The 20,160-nt window shown below is 39.3% G+C and overlaps 1 protein-coding gene across 6 annotated transcripts in view; it reads left to right on the top strand.

The window, feature by feature from the left end:
• Window positions 1-20,160, top strand: part of LRP1B (LDL receptor related protein 1B) — a 754,317-nt gene that overhangs the window by 709,040 nt on the left and 25,117 nt on the right. For 4 of the 6 annotated variants that reach the window (XM_028745157.2, XM_028745183.2, XM_028745175.2 and 1 more), the window contains 9 exons: window positions 1,559-1,678; window positions 2,936-3,177; window positions 5,575-5,798; window positions 7,696-7,802; window positions 10,981-11,097; window positions 12,472-12,645; window positions 15,673-15,798; window positions 16,520-16,684; window positions 18,836-18,997. In XM_028745157.2, coding sequence (XP_028600990.2) covers window positions 1,559-1,678; window positions 2,936-3,177; window positions 5,575-5,798; window positions 7,696-7,802; window positions 10,981-11,097; window positions 12,472-12,645; window positions 15,673-15,798; window positions 16,520-16,684; window positions 18,836-18,997 — 1,437 coding nt within the window. Of the gene's footprint in view, window positions 1-1,558; window positions 1,679-2,935; window positions 3,178-5,574; window positions 5,799-7,695; window positions 7,803-10,980; window positions 11,098-12,471; window positions 12,646-15,672; window positions 15,799-16,514; window positions 16,685-18,835; window positions 18,998-20,160 lie in introns of those variants that run through there. The other 2 variants (XM_028745194.2, XM_028745202.2) reach the window with 2 other exon arrangements.

Genomic DNA, 20,160 nt, shown 5'->3' with positions numbered 1-20,160 from the left:
CTTTGATTTAAATAAATAATACCACAAATTTTCCAGAAATGAAGGTGCTTAATTGCAGGGATTCCCAGAATCTATGAGACTACCAGTGTTAGTCTGTCTCGTGCTCCTTAACTGATCTGGTGTGTGGACAAGTGAGGTACCATCAGAAAAGTGAATGAGAGAGGTAGATTGGGGCTTGCTTTCATGTAGGAGGGTAACTCCCCAACTGCACAGGGGACTATCGTATCCTTCCTTGTGTCACATTTCCCACAGGATGCCTTTGTGACAGCAGCCTCATAGCATTTATATCTCACATTTATTTGCATACCTCAACCAACACTCTTCTCATCAAGGAAAGCAATTTATTTTTTCCAAGCTTATAAACTCTGGAACTATAGGTTTACGAATAAAAGCAGTTAAGGAGAACGCCTAAGTCTGGCATTTTATTTGGGTCATCGTAATTCAACATGGGGGAAGGAGGGACAGTCCGACGTAAATAAAAAGGAACTCCATTCATTATGTGACTAAAGCACGATGTAAGGGTGCAGATCAGGCAGCAAACAGATGAAGGGGTTTTGCTCTAGTTTTAAAGGTAGGATAAAAGAATGTTGCAATACATAAATAAATTAAATAAACAAATGAATAAAAGTCCCAATGAAAGGCAACAGAAATAAAACAGAGACCAAGCGAAAGAAAGCTAGAGAGAAAGGCATCTTTCAAAGTTGCTGTAACTCAGTTACAGCCCAACTTTCTTCCCCAATTTATCTCTGTTGTCTAGCATTTTGCTACTTTTGTCATTGAACCATTTTACATAAGGTAGACAGTTCTTTGATGGCAATGGATTTTTATTTCGAGTTGTATAATCCAGTATGTTTTCGGATTTGTGTGTTTTATAAAAATACAAAATATAACTGCAGACTGTGTTCACAGGATATCTGATCTAGAAGAGCTAGCGAAATTAGCTAAAATCAAGGCAGTTAATTCCTGTAAGAGAGCTATCTACTTGCAGCATAGACTGTTGTACCAAAGAAACCTTTCTTTTCCATTGTTGCTGCATTTACAACATGCCATCCAACAGCCTGAATGGAGAATGGCCTCTAGAATTTAAGCAGCCTTCACTTGAAGATCAAGCCATTCTGTGCGAAAACCATGACAAAACTGCTGGTTGTTTTTCTTCTGAGATATAACCATGCATATGTATTTAAGCTTGGAATTGCTGATTTATACACTTTGAACTATAGAAGACTCAGTTTTAACAGATTCTTTGGATGGGTTTTGAACAGTCTCACACTTGGTGTCCTGAAGGGACTGCCTATAAGTTGCCAACTGCCCATCTTGACTGCTTAAAATTCTTTTCAATAGCTAGAATAATATGCCAGAACTCAAATCTGAGCATCTTTTGCTTAGTCTAGGAGTCTAAGGTTAAACCTGTAGACTGAGCTAATAGCTATTTTCTTTTCTTTTTTTAAGAGTTGAATTGCTTTGGGCTTTTAAAAATCTGAATTCCAATTTTATGGTTATCTGTCGTGACTTTCTACAATGAATTGAAAAAGAAATGATAAAGGTTTTTCTTTTCTAGATATCAATGAATGTGCAATATTTGGCATCTGCTCCCAACTTTGTATCAATGTGAAAGGATCATACAAATGTACTTGTGAAAAAAATTATAAGGAAAGAAACAGCAGCTGCATTGCAAAAGGTAAGATGATGAAACAATTTGAATATACTAGTTGACATATTGGACATGATCCTTTCCCACAAAAGTCCACAGTGCTCATGAGCAAATGAATCCCTGTACAACTCAACAGAGAATTCCTTCTCTTCTCCCCATCCCTACCCCCACTCCCCCCCCCATGCATATGCATATGGAAACAGTGCATCAGGACAGTCTAGTCAATGGGAAGTCTCTGCAACCTCCAATATCCTTACCAAGCCCTCCCAGTTCTGCATATCTCAAGTTGCTTAAAACCTCGCTCCATATTGAATGAATGGCTTGTGCGAGGTGTACATCCTATTCTGCAGTCCAAGTGCATTGCTTTCATGTGTTGCTATTTATATCTCTGATACGCGCCGAAAAGAATAACACCCTAAGTGAAGAGATAATTACAGCTTTGTGCTTGCATCTCTTACGCTTGAAAAGAGAGGCATTTATGGAAACAGCTTTTTCTCAGTATCATATTCCAGATTGAAAAGCCTTGAACTGTTGCTACTGAAGTGCAGAATGCCAAGTCACATAATATGCAGTTTAAGAAGAGATAAACATCCACCTCAGATGTACACTGTGGTTGATAGCCTCAAAAGTCATTGATACAGCAAGGACACCACCTTCTCTATCTCACCATTCTATACTGAGACTAGGGCTTCCACAGGAGCACCAGTCGTATTAACTGGGAACTCTCCAAGATCATTTAAGAACTGATTAGCTTCCACAAATCTCTCCACAGAGAGAAGTAGCCACAGTAAGACAAAACTCACCTGAAAATGGTCTGACCATGAAAAGAGTATGAATATACTTTCCTCTAAGACAAACACTTGTTTTGTATGTAGGGCTAGTAATGTACTGGGAAAGACCCATGGTTGTCACAGTGGTCATGAAATTCTTAGCCAACTGTGATAAGGCAGTTTTGGCTTGAATGTTGAAGTCCCACATAATAATCCTGGGGAGGTTACTCAGTATACCTACATATGAGACACTTGTTGCTAAAATTAGATTATATTTTATTTGTAGGAAGGCCATATGTTTATAGGGTTTCATTCCACACTACACTTACCTCTGGAATTATTTTGAAACTGCCCCATTGACTTCAGTGGGGTTTAAAAGTATCCAAAGCTAAGTGGGGTGTGGATGGCAACAGGAGTATCCAAATAAATATGAAAAATTAACATACATGAAGCACATTACTTCTTAGTAGTTGAAATTTACTTTATTTTTGTATTTCATTACAATAATCTCCAGGCTCTGAAGATCAAGTTCTCTACATTGCTAATGACACTGATATCCTGGGTTTTGTATATCCATTCAACTACAGTGATGTTCATCAACAGATTGCACACATTGAACATAATTCAAGAATAACTGGAATGGATCTATATTATCAAGGGGAAATTATAATTTGGAGTACTCAATTTAATCCAGGAGGCATTTTCTATACAAAGATCCATGAGGGAGAAAGGAGACAAAGCAGTAATGGAGTGATAGTAAGTAAACTAAGCATATATTTTTGCTCATTTTTAATTTGGAACTGGATTTTCCCCCTTGGTTTTTGTATACTACATGTGGTAATTTTGAAATATAAAAAGTCCCCATTAATCAAGATTGATTACCTACTATTCAAATTAGCCTAGGTTAGTAATAATACGAAGGGGGCTCCTGCTGGGGTTTGTTTTTCATTCTGAACATAAAGGACTGCCTCCTCTGACATGAACCAGCTGAATGTTATGATCATCTTCACAGATCCTCCACTGAATCCCTCTACGTTTTGAAGTTAGGTGGGTTGTGACCATAGAAAGCGCCTTTTCAGTTGTGCTGCCTTCCCAGGGTGGCATATAAATAATTCAAATAAAGAGACTAATAAAACTTCAAACATAAATAAAGCATGTTGTCAATCACAATATCTCCCACAGGTTATTTCAGCTGACAGACTTCAGTCATTCAGCTTAAGACTTCAGGGGAATCTATGAGAATTTTTTAAAAAATTAACTAAATGTTACATGCAACCAAAACAAAAGCTCAATGACCTGCTTCTGTGTTGCAAAGCAGCATAGATACTGGGTAAATCAGAGCAAAGAAGCAGCAGGGGACAGCGGGGTTAGCAGTAGAGAGAAAAAGCACAGTGTATTGGTGGTTGAAGAAAAGCATATTGAGGTCATCAAGGTGGCAAGGCATGGAGTTAAGAGGATCCAGGCATATTTTTTATATTTACTTGTAGTTATTTAACAAAGACTTGCTGCTATTGAAGTGTGTTCAAATATGTTTGGAAATTGTTATCCAATTTTCATTTTTTATGGCTAGTCCTCTAAATTCAAACTCAATTTTGGTCCGTGTATTTTGGAAACTGTTGCGCCAAACAATAATACCATTAGGTCTTTGTTACTATCATATATCAGATCCATGTGTCCTATGCAAATAATTGAAGGCATTTATGAGTAACATAAGAACTCAGATTGTCTAATGCAAAAGCCTGGAATACCGCAGAAGCCCAATTCTTTAGATAAAGTCATTGCCCATGTGATGATCTCAAAGCAACACTGTTATGATGATATTGTGAGTTTTTCTTTAATATTCAATTTAAATAGGGAGGGTAGTTTTATCATTTTTCAAGGATTAAGGGTGGGTGGGTGGTTGGGTGTGGGTGGGTACACACACACACATACATATGCATACATATATTTCCCCATGCAGTCCTTATCATATCACCTGGAGATTGAACTGACCTTTTAGTTTATGAAAAGAATTTCTTTAAATGTTTTCTGTGTACAATATATCACTTTGAATGCAAATATATTATTCTCGTTGGGGTTGGGTTTTTTTGGTTCATTTTTGAAACAATATAATACGCTCACTTGCGGTGGTATACCTGAAAAATTGAGAGGGAAACATTCTAGGGGAAGGGTCAGGGCTATAAACAAGAATACTTAGTTCGGGGTTTGACCATCAGATAAAGCACGTCTGCCCTGTGTTTTATACAACCATCAGGAGCTTGATAAATAAAATATCCATTTTTTCTACTTCGCTGAATTGCAAAAAGAAAATTGTTAAGTATTTTGACAGATCAAAATATAACACCAGTAGGCTAAAAACCATTTGCTGGACCACGAAATGTGCAGGCTTGAAATGGAATGATCTGCAATTTCAAGGAATATTCTTTACCAATTATGCTCCCTACAATGAGAAACTGGGCTCCTGAACTGCTTGTCTGGTAGTGTCTAAACTTAGTGAGCTGACATGATCTTCCTGGGACTGCTACCTCCTCTTCTATGCTTTTGCATACAGAGCTGCTGCACCCCATTTACTCTTTCATCACCTGAAGATTTCGCTAGACTTTTCCTCCATCATCCCACTTTTGGGCTACTGTTGTCTGCCTTGCTTTCATTGTCAGTTGGGTTCCACCTCCCGACTGCTTCATTGCTGCTGCATGGTACCTCAGTAGCTGCCAATTATTCATTTACAGTTATTAGCAAAATCCATAATGAATGTTTTCCGGACACCACAAAGCACAGGTGCCTAAATAGCTACCTGTTGTGCTGTGGGATGGAAAGCTTGCCGATTGTGACATATCACAAAGCAACCATCTGGCAACCCTCCTACCTATTATTCATATTTTCCCTACAGCAATTTATTGTCATATGGAACTTGCAAAAAAAAGAAAAGAAAAAGTGGAGCAGCTTTGGTGACTGCTGATGTTAAACCTCAGAAGATCTTTGTTAATACTGATCTTTCCATGTTTAATTGTATGATATTGCAGACTATTGAAATTAACACCTTTTCAATTCTTTATTTCAAACGTTCATTTGAACTCAGTATTAAAATGTTAGTTTTAACATATGAGAAGTGTATGTCATTTTAAATTTAAAATCTGATGTGTTTCTTCCTAGTGTCCTGAATTCAAAAGGCCTAGAGATATTGCTGTTGACTGGATAGCTGGAAATATTTACTGGACTGATCATTCTAGAATGCACTGGTTCAGCTATTATACAACTCACTGGACAAGTTTAAGATATTCCATCAATGTAGGACAGATAAATGGACCAAACTGCACAAGGCTCCTTACAAATATGGCAGGAGAACCATATGCAATTGCAGTAAATCCTCCCAAAGGGTAGGTTGTTAAGAAGACCTTTGATCTACTTTTGTTCTATGAGTTTAAAACCTAACTTTGTACATGTTATCGTTGGCTTTAGGAAATTTATCTTACTAGATCATTCAGTGTGGTTTCTGTGTCTTGGATGACTTTTGTTCAGAATGAGGAAAATAATTGTTACACATATTTCCTCCACATTCTAAGCTACATATTCAGCCAGTGCTAAGACATATCCTGCACACAACAGCCTATGTGAATAATATGTTAAGTGGTTCACCTGAGTCACATAGGTCCTACTCAATCTTTAAATGAAGTTTAAAAAAGTTTTTTGAAAGACCTCACTTTTAAAAACAGACACAATTCTAGTGACAGAAGTGTGGCTCTAGAGAACTTCAGACAAGCTCAAAGGTTTAGTAGAATTATTTTACAGGGTTTTTGTTGTTGTTGTTGAACAGCAGACTCCCTGTACCATACTGGGTAGTGCTGTTTAAGAAACAGCAACCTAAAGCCCAGTTGAAAATATGGAACTTGTAGGATGGATCTTTGGATCCTGGCCAGAGGCAAGAAGAGAATATGCACACAGGAACCATGCACATTTATTTAACAGAACCCCACCCCTCAAAGTCAGAATAACAGAGAATGTGATTAATTCAACCAAACTGGAATGTACTTGGAAAAACAAAGCATGCCTCAGCAACAAATTGGTGATCTTAGCCAAGGAAACCTTTAAATGATGGCAGCTCAGGAGGAAACACAGTAGTGAACAAGGGAACACACAATGTATTAAGCGGTCACCCCTACTGGCAATTGCAGGGTAAGAATCATTGCGAGGCAGTGTCACAATATGGTGGCTGAGACATCACCATGAATGATCAAAGCTACCCACTGGCAAACAACATCCAATGGGTCTCTAGATATCATGTATTAGTGCCAATGTGAGATATACCGTATTTTTCGCCCTATAGGACGCACCGGCCCATAGGATGCACCTAGTTTTCCGGGGGGGAAATCAAGGGGGAAAAAAATGATTTCCCCCCCCCCCCCCGCAGCTCTGGGAGCAGTGGACAGGCTGCACGCAGCCTGTGCGCTACTCCAAGACCTTCTCCCTGCTTTTGCGGGAGGTGGCGGAATTCCCCCACCTCCCGCAAAAACCCACAGGAGCCCCGCGTGACTCCTGCAGGCTTTTCAACCAGGAGGGAGAAGGGACTGAAATGGCCAGTCAGTCCCTTCTCCCTCCTCGGGGAAAAGCCCCCAAGAGCGGCGCGCTCTTTAAAGGGGCTCCGCGGCTTCTGCGGGCTTTTCTAGGAGGTGGGGGAATTCCCCCCCTTGTAGAAAAGCCCGCAGAAGCCGCGGAGCCCCTTTAAAGAGCGCACGGCTTTTGCCTGCTTTTGTGGGAGGTGGGGGAATTCCCCCATCTCCTGCAAAAGCCCACAGGAGGGTTGGAGAGTAGCGGGAAGGCGTCGTGCACCTTCCTGCTGCCCCCCATCCTCTGGGGGTGGCGATGGGGGAAGCGCTGCTTTCCCCACCGCCAGCCTCAAACCTGGGTTGGAGAGTAGCGGTTTGGAGGGGGGAAAGTGTGTCTTATAGGGCAAAAAATACGTACTTTGCACAGTGCTGAGCCAAATCACTCTCTGTACTCTTTACTGCTGCCACAGAATGCCTGCTTGTACAGGTTTGGGCCCTCCTGTTTATAGGGTGCAAGATGCCTTTACATGATTATGGTAAATGCTAGGGCATCTGCATTTAATGTTTGGCATATAGGATGTTATTCTGATCCACTGGATGTTCAAAAGAAAATGTTTGCATTCTTAGTTGAAACCAACAGAAGATGGTGACAAAGTTCAGCTGGCATCCTCTTCTGTTAGCATTATGTACGCTTGTCAGTCAAATGTGATTTCGTATTTGGTCTTTCCAGCATGATGTACTGGACAGTAATTGGAGACCATTCTCACATAGAAGAAGCAGCAATGGATGGGACCTTGAGGAGGATATTAGTACAAAAAAATTTGCAAAGACCAACAGGTACAGAAAACATTGATTTATTATACCCTCTCTTAAGTAAATTCTTTTCCAAAGACTCGATGTGTTAAATGATTTTTTAATCTGTCACTAGGATACATGTACTACGTGAGTTAAAAATGGTTGATATATTTTAAATATTCTGACCCAAATTAGAATTACGTTTAATGCATTCTAATTCAGCTAAGAATAATTAAGACATTCTGTAGTTCATTCAGAGGTGGTGAAAGTGCTGATTCTGCATTACCTCCCATTCAGCAGACCACTGTATGCTGCACCAGATAGCATCATTCCTTTCCTTTTGTCCCCCTGTCATTTTATGAGGCTGCAGATATGTATCTCTTTCACCTATCCAGAATTAAGCCTTTCACAATTTCCTCTTTTTCTCCAGGTGGAAGATCAATTTTGTACTTTCAGAAGAAGATCTTTTGTTGCTATATATAACTTGCAGTATTTGATTTACGCTTATTACCTCAGTAGAAATAATAAAAAACCCTTTCATTCTTATAAAATGTCAAATTGTTACAGCAGCAGCAAGAAATTAAACCATTTTATGGTTCAAATGTTTTTACCATCTGCAGCTCTTAACATGACTCAGATCATCAAAGTAATCATTTAATCATTCCTTACTAAACCATGGCCTATTAGATTTCACTGTAATGCCATTGCCTACAGGCTGATAAGGCACAGTTCATCATTGTTCTTGGAAGCTGTGGACGTCCAGATATTGTTTGACTACAGCCCCCATCACCCCCAGTGTGCCTGGCCAATGGTCAGGGGCTGCGGAAATTGCAGTGCAGCAACATCTGGAGGGACAAATGTTCTCCACCCCAGTCTTAGAAATGCTAATATTTATAAACTGTGAAGAAATGTGCATAGGATCAACACTATGTTAGCAGACACATATTAATAATAGAGGTAGCTTCTCATCATTTTTTTTTTTTTGTGAATTATATATAGAGGTTTGCAGTATCCAAAGGGACCTTAGCTCTGCAGTGCAGCAAGCCAATGAAAAAAACAAGGGGGGAAAGGGAATGTTCTTTAATTAATTGATTCCTAACTTTCATCAATGCAGGGACGCGGGTGGCGCTGTGGGTAAAAGCCTCAGCGCCTAGGGCTTGCCGATCGAAAGGTCGGCGGTTCGAATCCCCGCGGCGGGGTGCGCTCCCGTTGCTCAGTCCCAGCGCCTGCCAACCTAGCAGTTCGAAAGCACCCCCAGGTGCAAGTAGATAAATAGGGACCGCTTTCTAGCGGGAAGGTAAACGGCATTTCCGTGTGCGGCTCTGGCTCGCTAGAGCAGCGATGTCACGCTGGCCACGTGACCCGGAAGTGTCTCCGGACAGCGCTGGCCTCCGGCCTCTTGAGTGAGATGGGCGCACAACCCCAGAGTCTGTCAAGACTGGCCCGTATGGGCAGGGGTACCTTTACCTTTACCTTTTTAACTTTCATCAATAGACGATCTCAGGGCAGGTCACACAACAAGTCAAAAATACAGCAACATAAAATCAAACATAAAATACACAGCAAGCGCATCACTATGTAAAATAATATACATGATCCCCTAGTTGTCACACTCTGATACAAAGACCAATGTTGTTTATTTAAAAGACCAAAATAAATATTTTCACCTGACACCAAAAACTAGCTAATGCTGGCACCACTCTAATCTATGGGGAAGTGTGCTCCACAATCTGAGTGCAAACACCAAAAAGGCCTTATTAAGAGACCATATTTGTTAGATGATGGAATAAATGGTCTCCCTGGTGAATCTCAAGTTGCAGACAGGATAGCATAGGGGGAGGTAGAAGAATCAAGAATTCTGTTTATTAGCCCTCAATCAGCCTCCAAGCACCAATTAAGCACCTGCAGTGTTTCACATTATTCCAGTAGATAGAGCTGGGTGTCATCAACATATGTACTGGTGACAGCTCACACCAAATCTCTTTATGACCACTTCCAACAGTTTCATATATATATTAAATAACATGGGGGACTAGACCTTTGAGGGACCATGCACCACAATTTTCAAGTGGTCAGTCAGTGCTATTTTCTGGAACCAGTCCCATAGGAAAGAGTGGAACCATTGTGATAATGTACCTCCACCTCAGAGAGTTGGTGAAGAAGGGCTGATGGTACTGAAAGCCACTGAAAGATCAAGTAGAATGAGCAAGGTCCCACTCTGCCACTTCTTCTACTATAAAACATAGTTCAGTGCCAAAACTTGGAATAAGCCAGATTAAAATAGGCCCAAATAATGTGATGTGCTTCTTGTACCTGTTCTTCTGTGGTAGAATTGTCAATAATATTGATTACTACTGTTTTTACCTGGCCATATAAGTGCTCTTATCATGGATGGGTCAACAATGCAGCAATTAGAGTACTTATTGCTGTCAAAGAAAGTGTATTTATAATACTCATTTATAAACCTAGAACTGCAATCCTCTATACATTTAACTGAGAGTGAGTCCCATTGAGCTCAAGGACATGCATGAGATCACACAGTAAGCAACCAGCAGCATATTGCATGGATGAAAAGACCTCCTACTACAGTTCTTTGCATGTCATTCTATCAAAGTTTGACCAAAGTCTGCACTAGATGGTTGTCATACCCATTATAGTCGCAAGCCTAATCCAGAGAATATATACCACTTCCAGGACGGTTATAGCTGAATAAGTGAAATCAGCATTGCTAAGCAGATTAAATGATCTGTTTCAAACAGACAGTAGGTTATAATGCAAGAAGATTCAGCTAGTTTATCAACTAAAGTTGGTTCCAGGAATTTTTGTTCAATCGCACATAGCCTGTGCTGAAAAGTTATACAAAAATAAAGGTAGTTTGGATCTTCTTTGGATCACTTTATGGTGTTACACAGTACTGGATATGAGGACTGACACAGAGTAAAAATACTGGATAGTATTCAATGAAGTTTTGCACAGAGTGGGCCCACTGAAATTAATGAACATAGATAAGTTAGCTCCATTAATTTCAATGGCTCTACTCTGTGTAAAATTTAACTATTACTGACACATGCTTATATATATATATGAACCTAACCTTATAAGCAAACTTCTAAAATGGTGTTGGCCCTTTGTGTTGTTGCTATGTAGCGAGTATGTGTTATTTTTCTTTTCTTACTATTTTTCAAGAGAATTATTTTGACAAAAATGTTGTTTTTTGCAGGTCTTGTAGTTGATCTCTTCAGTCAGCGCTTGTTCTGGGCTGATTTTGAGTTATCTGTAATTGGAAGTGTCCTTTTTGATGGATCTGATTTGGTCATATGTGTGACCAGTAAGCAAGGTATGTATAATTTGAATCAAGTGGCCACAGACCCTAAATTGAATCACAATGTATATCAAAATACTGCTTTAAAGTTTATTTCATCTTTTTAAAACTAGTTACCGTCTTGGAAACAGTTATTGCAATCTACGGCAGCACAAAATAGGATCCAGTGGATTCTGCCCCAAAGTAATTTATATTCTACAGGCAGTAAACCAGATTCTTTGCTTGAACTACACCATGCAAATACGTTTAGTTTTATAGATAAGTCTGCAGCATTTGGTGGTTGTGCTTGAAAAACAAGTTTTCAAATTATAATTTAGACAAACAAAGTTAGGCTAAAGTAAATTCTTCCTGAGTGCAGGGCTTGTGATATGAACAGGATATTCTTGGGTATTTGTACATCTATGAGTCTTTGAAACTATTAGAACGTAACACTTGAACATCTACTCCTGGCATAACGGGGTTGGGCTTTGGCTCTGGTCATGAGGGAGAAGAAGAAACTCCCTGGGAAAGTGGGAAGCTCCCAATCAGTTTTTTGCTCCTGCCTGAACAAAGCAGTCACTTTGCAAGGGAGATGGGCTCCTCTCCCACTCCTTCAGTACAAACTGTTTAGATCTAAGGCACCCCTCAGGGGCTGACTTCGAAGAGACAGGGCTGCAGGGAATCCCCAAATCCCACTCACCCTGTCTTCTCCTTGCACAGACCTATTCTAAATGGCAGACCTGGAAGAAGAGGAATGGAGTGAAGGGGACATCTCAGAGGAACAGTCCCTAGAACGCCCACTACCTACCTTTACAAGTCCTTAGCAGCCTTAGGCTTGAATACTACACTTCTTGAGTCCCCCTGCCCAAAGGACAGTGGTCCTCCCAGAAGCTCAACCATCCACCAGATCTGTGCCAAACCTAACAGTGGCAAAGAAAGCACTCTATGATGAGGGCTGTGATGCACTCCAAATACAGTGGTACCTCGAGTTACAAACGCCTCAGGTTACAAACGCTTCAGGTTACAAACTTCGCCAACTTGGAAGAGTTACCTCAAGTTGAGAACTTTGCCCCAGGATGAGAATGGAAGTTGTGTGCCGGCGGCACAGTGGCAGCAAGAGGCCCCATTAGCGAAAGCATGCAACTAGTTAAGAACAGTTTCAGGTTAAGAACGGACCTCCGGAACAAACTAAGTTTGTAACTAAAGGTACCACTGCAATCAGTTTTTGTCTCCTGATACATTCCTCCAAAATCCTGCAGCAGATTGAAGGGTGCCTATCTCTAGCAGGGAAATCATGTAAATCCTTCATTGCTTGGGCATGCCAAATTCTGCTTATATCAACTAGCAATATGTTGTTACCAGATGATAGCATCCAAATTGACATGTACACATTTCTTCTTCTTCTTCAAGGATTACTCCATCCCCATAGAATTGATATTTTTGAAAATTATATATATGGAGCAGGACCTAAAAATGGTGCATTTAGAGTACAAAAATTTGGTCACGGCTCTGTAGAATATCTAAATACGGAGACAGACAAGACAAAAAGTGCCTTGATTTCACATCGCTACAAACAAACATACTGTGAGTATATTTTGTTACTTTTCAATACAATATTTTAAGATCTTTATTAATTTAAGACATTGTATATGGAATATATATATATGTGTGTGTGTATGTATGTGTGTGTATATATATATATATGAACAAGTGCTAAATTGTGTCCTCCCTAAAAGAGGGCACATGTTGCTGTGAGATCTGGAGACTGACCTCTTGGTTGTGGGTGGGTCTACCCAGCTGGTAGGTTCCTCGATGCTGGGTTTCAATCTGGCCAATGAGGTTGCAGTCTAAACAGATTAAGGGGCCTATATAAACCCATGCACGTGACCTAGAACTTCTTCTTTTAGCTTGTGCATCAGAACACCCGCCCACCTCTCCCTAATTTTAAGGCCTTTTGCGATTGACCTTGCTATGCTGTCGTGTGGTGTCTGTCATTAGGACAGGGGCACGGCAGGAATTTTCCCACTTGGCTGATTGGCTGTGGCCATTTGGGTTTCGCCTGCCATATACCAAATCATCACAACTTGTAAGGTTGAGGATAGGCACTGGTTCATGTGATAGGGATGGGAGAACGGTCTCATCATCCCTATGTGAACGGTATTCCATTAAAGGAATCAAGGGACTCAACTTGGTTTGGCCAACCCCCACAAAGGGGTTGTGCCTGTGCCTGAGTCCAGGGGAGCATCTGGGGAGTGAACAGAGTCTGCTCCCAGGCTTTTCACCTTCCTCAGGTGTTCACCCTTAGCTGACCTATTTTAGAGCTCTGGGTCAGCGCTACCTGCAAGGGTGTAGGGAGCTAGTAGAACCAGAGCCTATGCAACCACTCACTTTTCTGTAATCAATAAAGTTGTGGCCTAAAGTCTGCCAAAAACCAAAACTAAAATTTGAGTCAAATGTGCCTTTATTTAGAAGGGAGATCTCTGGGTCTGAACACGCAACTTCGTAGGTGTTACACATGCCGGCAACGTGTACTCAAGTGAGTTATTTTCTGGCATCCTGGGGATAAGTGGATCCACTGGATCTACCTTTGGGTGGTGCTGATTGCTGTTTAACTGATGCTGGTAGCCAAGTGTATTATGGTTGATGTGAAAAGGGGGAAGAGAAGAGAAGGGGTTAGGGTTGGGGTTGGGGTAGAAAGCATTTCATAACCAGTACACTTGAAATAAAAGACCAACTGCCTTCTTTCCTCAATGCAGTTCGTCTGATTTTGGGTCTCCCCATCGAGCATTGATATTTAGCAAAGAGTTGGGTGTGCACTTTTAATGTTGCTAATTAATTGGCTTTGTTATCTTGTAATAGTCATAATTCAGTCGCCAGGTATGTTTGCGGAAAAAAATTAATTAAGATAAACTTATCTTTGGACTGACTGTATTGTATTTTCCAAGTAAAATTGATGAAATATTTTAAAAATAAGTTGTCTTTTAAATTAAAAAGTCTTTCATTTTACAAAGCACCGTTAACTAAAAAAACTATTCTGTATAAATACTTCAGACATAAGAATACATCATTTTTTTATTTTACCACAGCATATCATATAAAGTGAAGAAGATTACTCCCAATAGTTATACTGAAAGAAGAATTTTAAGTTGGGAAAACTAATTGCCCATTTTGATACCTAGCCAAAGCACTTAGGTTTAGTGTTCTTTTTATTCTTGAAAGTCTACTGGGACTTTTAGATCTTGATTAAGCAGAGATAATACACAATTTAGGGTCTTAAAACATACTCTTAGTTAATTATAAATATATTTCTAAGTGCTTGAAACGTAACAGATAGAGTGATTGATGCCCACCTACTGAACTGTGGAATAAATATAAATTATTCTTCTCAAACTGGATGCAGTTACTTCTTTAAGCACAGAACCCAGTTGGAGAGCTTAAGATATTTATATGGCCTTCTATCAAATATTATAATTCCTCATGTTATGCTCACCCCTACCACATGATAGATGCGGGTGGCGCTGTGACGCGGCTGGCGCTGTGGGTTAAACCACAGAGCCTAGGACTTGCCGATCAGAAGGTCGGTGGTTCGAATCCCCGTGACGGGATGAGCTCCCGTTGTTTGATCCCTGCTCCTGCCAACCTAGCAGTTCAAAAGCACGTCAAAGTGCAAGTAGATAAACAGGTACCACTCCTGCGGGAAGGTAAACAGCGTTTCCGTGCGCTGCTCTGGTTCACCAGAAGCGGCTTAGTCATGCTAGCCACATGACCCGGAAGCTGTCTACGGACAAACGCCAGCTCTCTCGGCCAATAAAGCGAGATGGGCGCTGCAACCCCAGAGTCAGTCATGACTGGACCTAATGGTCAGGGGTCCCTTTACCCTTTACCTTTACCGCATGATAACTATGGAGATGAGTGCACGAAAGGAGGAACATACAGATATTAAAGCATTAGGAGAAAGGGTCTAGGATGATGCTACAAGTAAGTAAATATATGCAGCAAAATACCAAAGCTAATGCTCCTCAGTACCACAGCCCATGCAGCTGAAATGTGACCACAGCTCAAGGTTTAGGGGCCTCAGCTTTGTTTTCATTTATGCAATGGTTGCCCAGTTATATAATTAAGAGAGATACAATGCAGTCTTAAACATCTCAACTCAGAAGCAAGTCCCATTGAACTTAATCTGAGAGAGACAGGTATATGATTGTGTTGTCGGTCATGTGCTTTAATGCCTCCTGTTAAAATCAATACACTTAAAAATTATTTTGACTGGATTGTTTTCTAAGTAGAAAAGTCTCCAACCTGTCATTTTTCTGTATCGGAGTTTCTGCATCACAGGATTTTAAAGGAACATTAATCTTAATTAGCTGACCACTGTTATTAATACTTATTAAAATAGTAATAGAACAGCAGATTGCTTCAGAAAATATTCACTGACAAAAATACTATTTCTGGAATTAAATGCATTGCTAATTATATAAAGCACAAGTTGATTCATAGAGATTTGTTCAGGGCATGACTCTTAATTAATTTAAGGCCTTGGCATATTTGTTTATTCTTTATTTCAGAAATAATCCATTTATGCATTTCTGATTTTCCTCCCTCTTCAAACAGCACTCAATCCTTGTTTGGAGTTTACCTGCGAGTTCCTCTGTTTACTCAACCCTTCAGGTGCCGCTTGTGTATGTCCTGAGGGAAAGTCATTGTTTAATGGAACATGCAGTGATTTGAGCATTTTAGGTGGGTATTATAATTTACTCAAGAAAAGGTGAATAAGATTATGAATGTACAGCTGCTAACTTATTTGTCTCCTTTTTGGCAAATGGCCAACAGGAGAACCTTGCAGAATTTCAATTCCTATGGTTTTGTATATAAAGGTCTAAGAACTAATGCAGACATAGGCAAACTTGGCCCTCCAGATGTTTTAGGACCACAACTCCCATCATCCCTGACCACTGGTCCCAAAACATCTGAGGGCTGAGTTTGCCTATGTCTGAACGAATGGATGAGTTTTGAAAAACTGTAACATTTCAAAAACTGTAACAACTTCAGAAAAACTTACTAAATTGCATGAAATGCATGGAGACTTGAAAAGTGTTAACTCTGACTTGTGCTTCTCTGCTAAAATCTGAGATTGCACATTCATTTCAGTCGTCATATAATAGATCAGAGCAAGAAATATTATTATTTCCTACAGCCATATCATGTTATGGATATGGAAATGTAACCATGTTAGGAGGCACTAATGTACAAAATCATTCCTGTTGCATCAATGCATATTTTTGCCAAGGTGAAAAGTAGCTGACATACATTATTTGTAAAGGCAAATACGCACATTTTTGCAAGATTTCTGAAATGCTTATAGCTCACATGATTCACATCATTCTAGCATTCATTTTCTTTGAATGCCTGGATTAACATTTATAGGAATTTGATCTGCATGTTTATGCTTTAAGTACAGATGATACATGTAAGCTGACTTGTGAAAATGGAGGAAGGTGTGTTATTAATGAAAAGGGTGATCAAAGATGTTACTGTTGGCCAAGTTATTCAGGGGAAAGATGTGAAACTAACCACTGTAACAACTATTGCCAAAACGGAGGAACCTGTGTAGCTTCTGTCCTTGGTGAGTATTTATACCATTTTTCAGTGAAAGGTTGTTTTTTTAAAAGTTTCAGTAGTTGATGAAATACACAATTTTGAAGTTATATTATTATTACTATTGTTACTGTGCCATGTATTCTGATTCAGATACATACTAAAAATATATTAAAATCAAACGTCCAAATTCACATGCATTATAGAGGAATAGCTTCCATATCTATGGATTCTTCCAATGCGCCCCAAGAAAAAAATGTTGCGAATAGAGTATAGAGCATCCAAAACTGGCAGCAAGGCTTAATTAAAAAGGGTCTCCCCTTTGGAGACAGGAATGCAATTCAGGGGCCTTTCCCATTTCATGTCAGGTAGAACAGGGAGGTCTACAAATGATACCACGCCTGTCGTTCAGTGGATCAGACATATTACTTGGTATAACAACAAGTAAATAATTAGGCAAATTGCAAGTTAATATTCATAGTGTGCTGGGGGTTAAAATTGTGCAACACAACCTTGTAAATTATAGATCTTCATTATCTGGACACAAATGTTAATTTGTTAAACAAATCTCACCGGCAACTCTTAGATTTATTGATTAGTGGTTTACTTACAGTTAAGCCCTTTGGTAAATTCCTCTGTGGACAACATGTAAGTAGAGTTTGGGGCAGTTTTAATTAAAATGTATAAATTTGTGACAGTTGTATTGAACTATTATAAGTGACTGGAGAAAATGTCATCTGTTAATTAAAAGCGTGGCTCTGACAAACATAATTAAAACCTAAAGCTGCAATACTAACAATAGCAAAAGTTTATGAAAAATGTACTTTACTTTTTCAAGAATTAGTGTCCAAAATACAACAGTAGAAATGAATTTATTGAACTGATTAACATATAGGATTAGATCCACATATTTGTAGCAAAGAGGGGGAGGGCAGAAGCTGACTGTCCTGCCTCCTACTCTCCTTGGTAACCCATGGACATGTAAATCCCTCAAAGGCCAGAGATCTATTAAATGGGGTCAGTTGTGGTATGAGGAGCTGAGAGGGAAAGGGGATCACAGAGGGAAAGGGGAGCTGAGAGTTACCTGGGAGTAAGTACCATTGAACTGAATGGGACTTACTTCTAAGTACACATGCATAGAATTGAATGTTGAAGCTAGAATCTTATATTTTGTTACCAGTTATCAGCTGAGAGTACCACACCTGTGTGCCCAAAACAGAAACACCCACGATGCAGAAGGAGGCTCAGGGAACCTCACATTTTGCAGAAGGCTTTTTGTGAGGGAATGGTGGACTCACTGATTCCCAATCCAAACTGCAGCACAAGTCTCCACTTATTTCTATAGAAAGCTCTCATTTTTATCCCTTGAAGGGAGACACTGTTTATAAGTCTGAATATGCTAATGCTAGAAGCCTCTATACCAAGATGGATGAAATGGAGACCTTGGTCTTGGATTACATCATTGATAGAGTGGGCATAAATGGAAACTCGGTAGAAAGGAAAGAATATAAACAATCACTAAGTCAAATAGGGCATTGAGTCCAGCAAGCTAGAAGTGCCAAAAGTGGCAGACTCCTCTACAGTATTGTGGTTGGTGATACCACCAGAGTAATTTAGTGAGTGTAGTTTGCCCAGTGTGCCTCATTAGACCTGTGGGCCATAGGTCCTTCTCTGCTGTCATAGGGTGTAGGGATACTACAACATTGTATCATAGTTCCAGCTGCTTATTTTGTAATAATGAAGCGCACATTTAAAATGAATTGGCTGTCATTTAAGACACTAGATCCCTAATCAAGAAGTGCCTCATTGAGGTTCTGTGCATTCTGTTCAGCAAACACACACACACACACACACACACACACACACAACCATACTTCATAACCCTTAAATGTTAAATGAATTCAAGAAGAAAATTTAGAATTTTATATTTGCGTAACAGAAACAGGGGCCAAAATCACTTATTGTTCCTCCATTTCACTTATGGATCTGCTGTTATTCTTTCTGCTAATGTTATTAAATTTAAATTTCCTTTATTTGAGTAGTAATTATAAAATGTTTAGTTGTACATGGCATGAATGATAACTGGTCTGTAACATACATTTTTTTCCTTAACTGCACTTATATATTTTTCAGTCAAAAATGCTTACTTAGTTTTACAAATTCAATTTCTGTCTTCCAGGAAGGCCTACATGCAGCTGTACAGTGGGGTTTACAGGTCCAAACTGCAACAAAACAGTTTGTGATACTTTTTGCCAAAATGGGGGGACCTGCACTGTCACTGCCGGAAATCAGCCCCGTTGCCATTGTCAGCCTGAATATACTGGTGACAGATGCCAATATTGTAAGTATTATCAATATAAGGCAGCAAACCTAAAGCTTTGCAAGTTTAAAACATGAATAGCAACCTGCACCAACTGCATTTTTTTATTTTAAAAAAACGACAGCTTCTTCTAGACACTTCAGGACAGCCAACATCCAGAATAAAACTGTATAATTAAAATTTACGTTGTAATAAAAGCTACCCTAATCAGACAATCAAAATAGCAGCCAGTGCTATTGTGTACAATTTTAAAGCTCCCGAAAGGCCTGCTGAAACCAGCTTTGCAAAGCTTTCTAAAATAAGCAGGAATGAACACACACTGGACAGAGCATTCCAGAGTTTTTTTGAGCCACCCTCTGAGAAAGTGCTTTCTGTGCCTTGCATTGTTTTCATAACCTTCAAAGAGGAGGCTCTTATTTATATTTTTAATTGTATCCACATCATGGCATGTAACTCGTTACAGCCATAATTTAGGGGGGGCAGCTGCCCACCTAAATCAATCAAAATCAATACAAATTTGAGGTTCTGCCCCCCCAACAAAAATCCTGGCTATGCCCATATTTAAATCAAAACATGCACCATTAATAAAAAGCGCAAAAACAAAGTTGTAAACTAATAAAAAGATTCAGAGCCATGAAGTATTTAAATTTTTCTTATAAATACTGTAAAATTGGAAGAACCAGAAGAAAACCTTGGAACATTTCTGATACAATGAATTATTATAGTATACTAAAGTATTTCATTTGTACAACAAGATCTGTCAAACAGCAAAAAAAGAAAGAAAATCACATGCATCTTAAATAGAATTTTCATTGAGCACATTTATAGTAAGCAGACTATTAAATAAATACAAAGCTTTTAATGAAAACCCCCCAGCAATAATGGCTATTCTGTTCTTCTTGGTATTGAATAAACTCTATGGATCCTAAAATAACTTCAATTGGGTATTTGAAAACAATATAGTACATAAATCAATGCAGACAGACACACAGATTAAGAAAAAAAATATTTACTTTAGGCTTACTCAAAAGCCAGACAAATTGTTTCTGGTTGACTGCTTCTGCAAACATCATTTTTTTAAAAAGAATTCATTTAAATGTAAATTTAAGGGTACTCGCTACACTGTGTGTTGATTATCAGATTTGAATGTCTGCTGACATAGTCTAAAATAACAGCATATTTCA

Source organism: Podarcis muralis, chromosome 1 (genome assembly GCF_964188315.1).
Source record: "Podarcis muralis chromosome 1, rPodMur119.hap1.1, whole genome shotgun sequence".
Taxonomy (NCBI): Eukaryota; Metazoa; Chordata; class Lepidosauria; order Squamata; family Lacertidae; genus Podarcis; species Podarcis muralis.
This window is presented reverse-complemented; position numbering and strand designations above follow the sequence as displayed.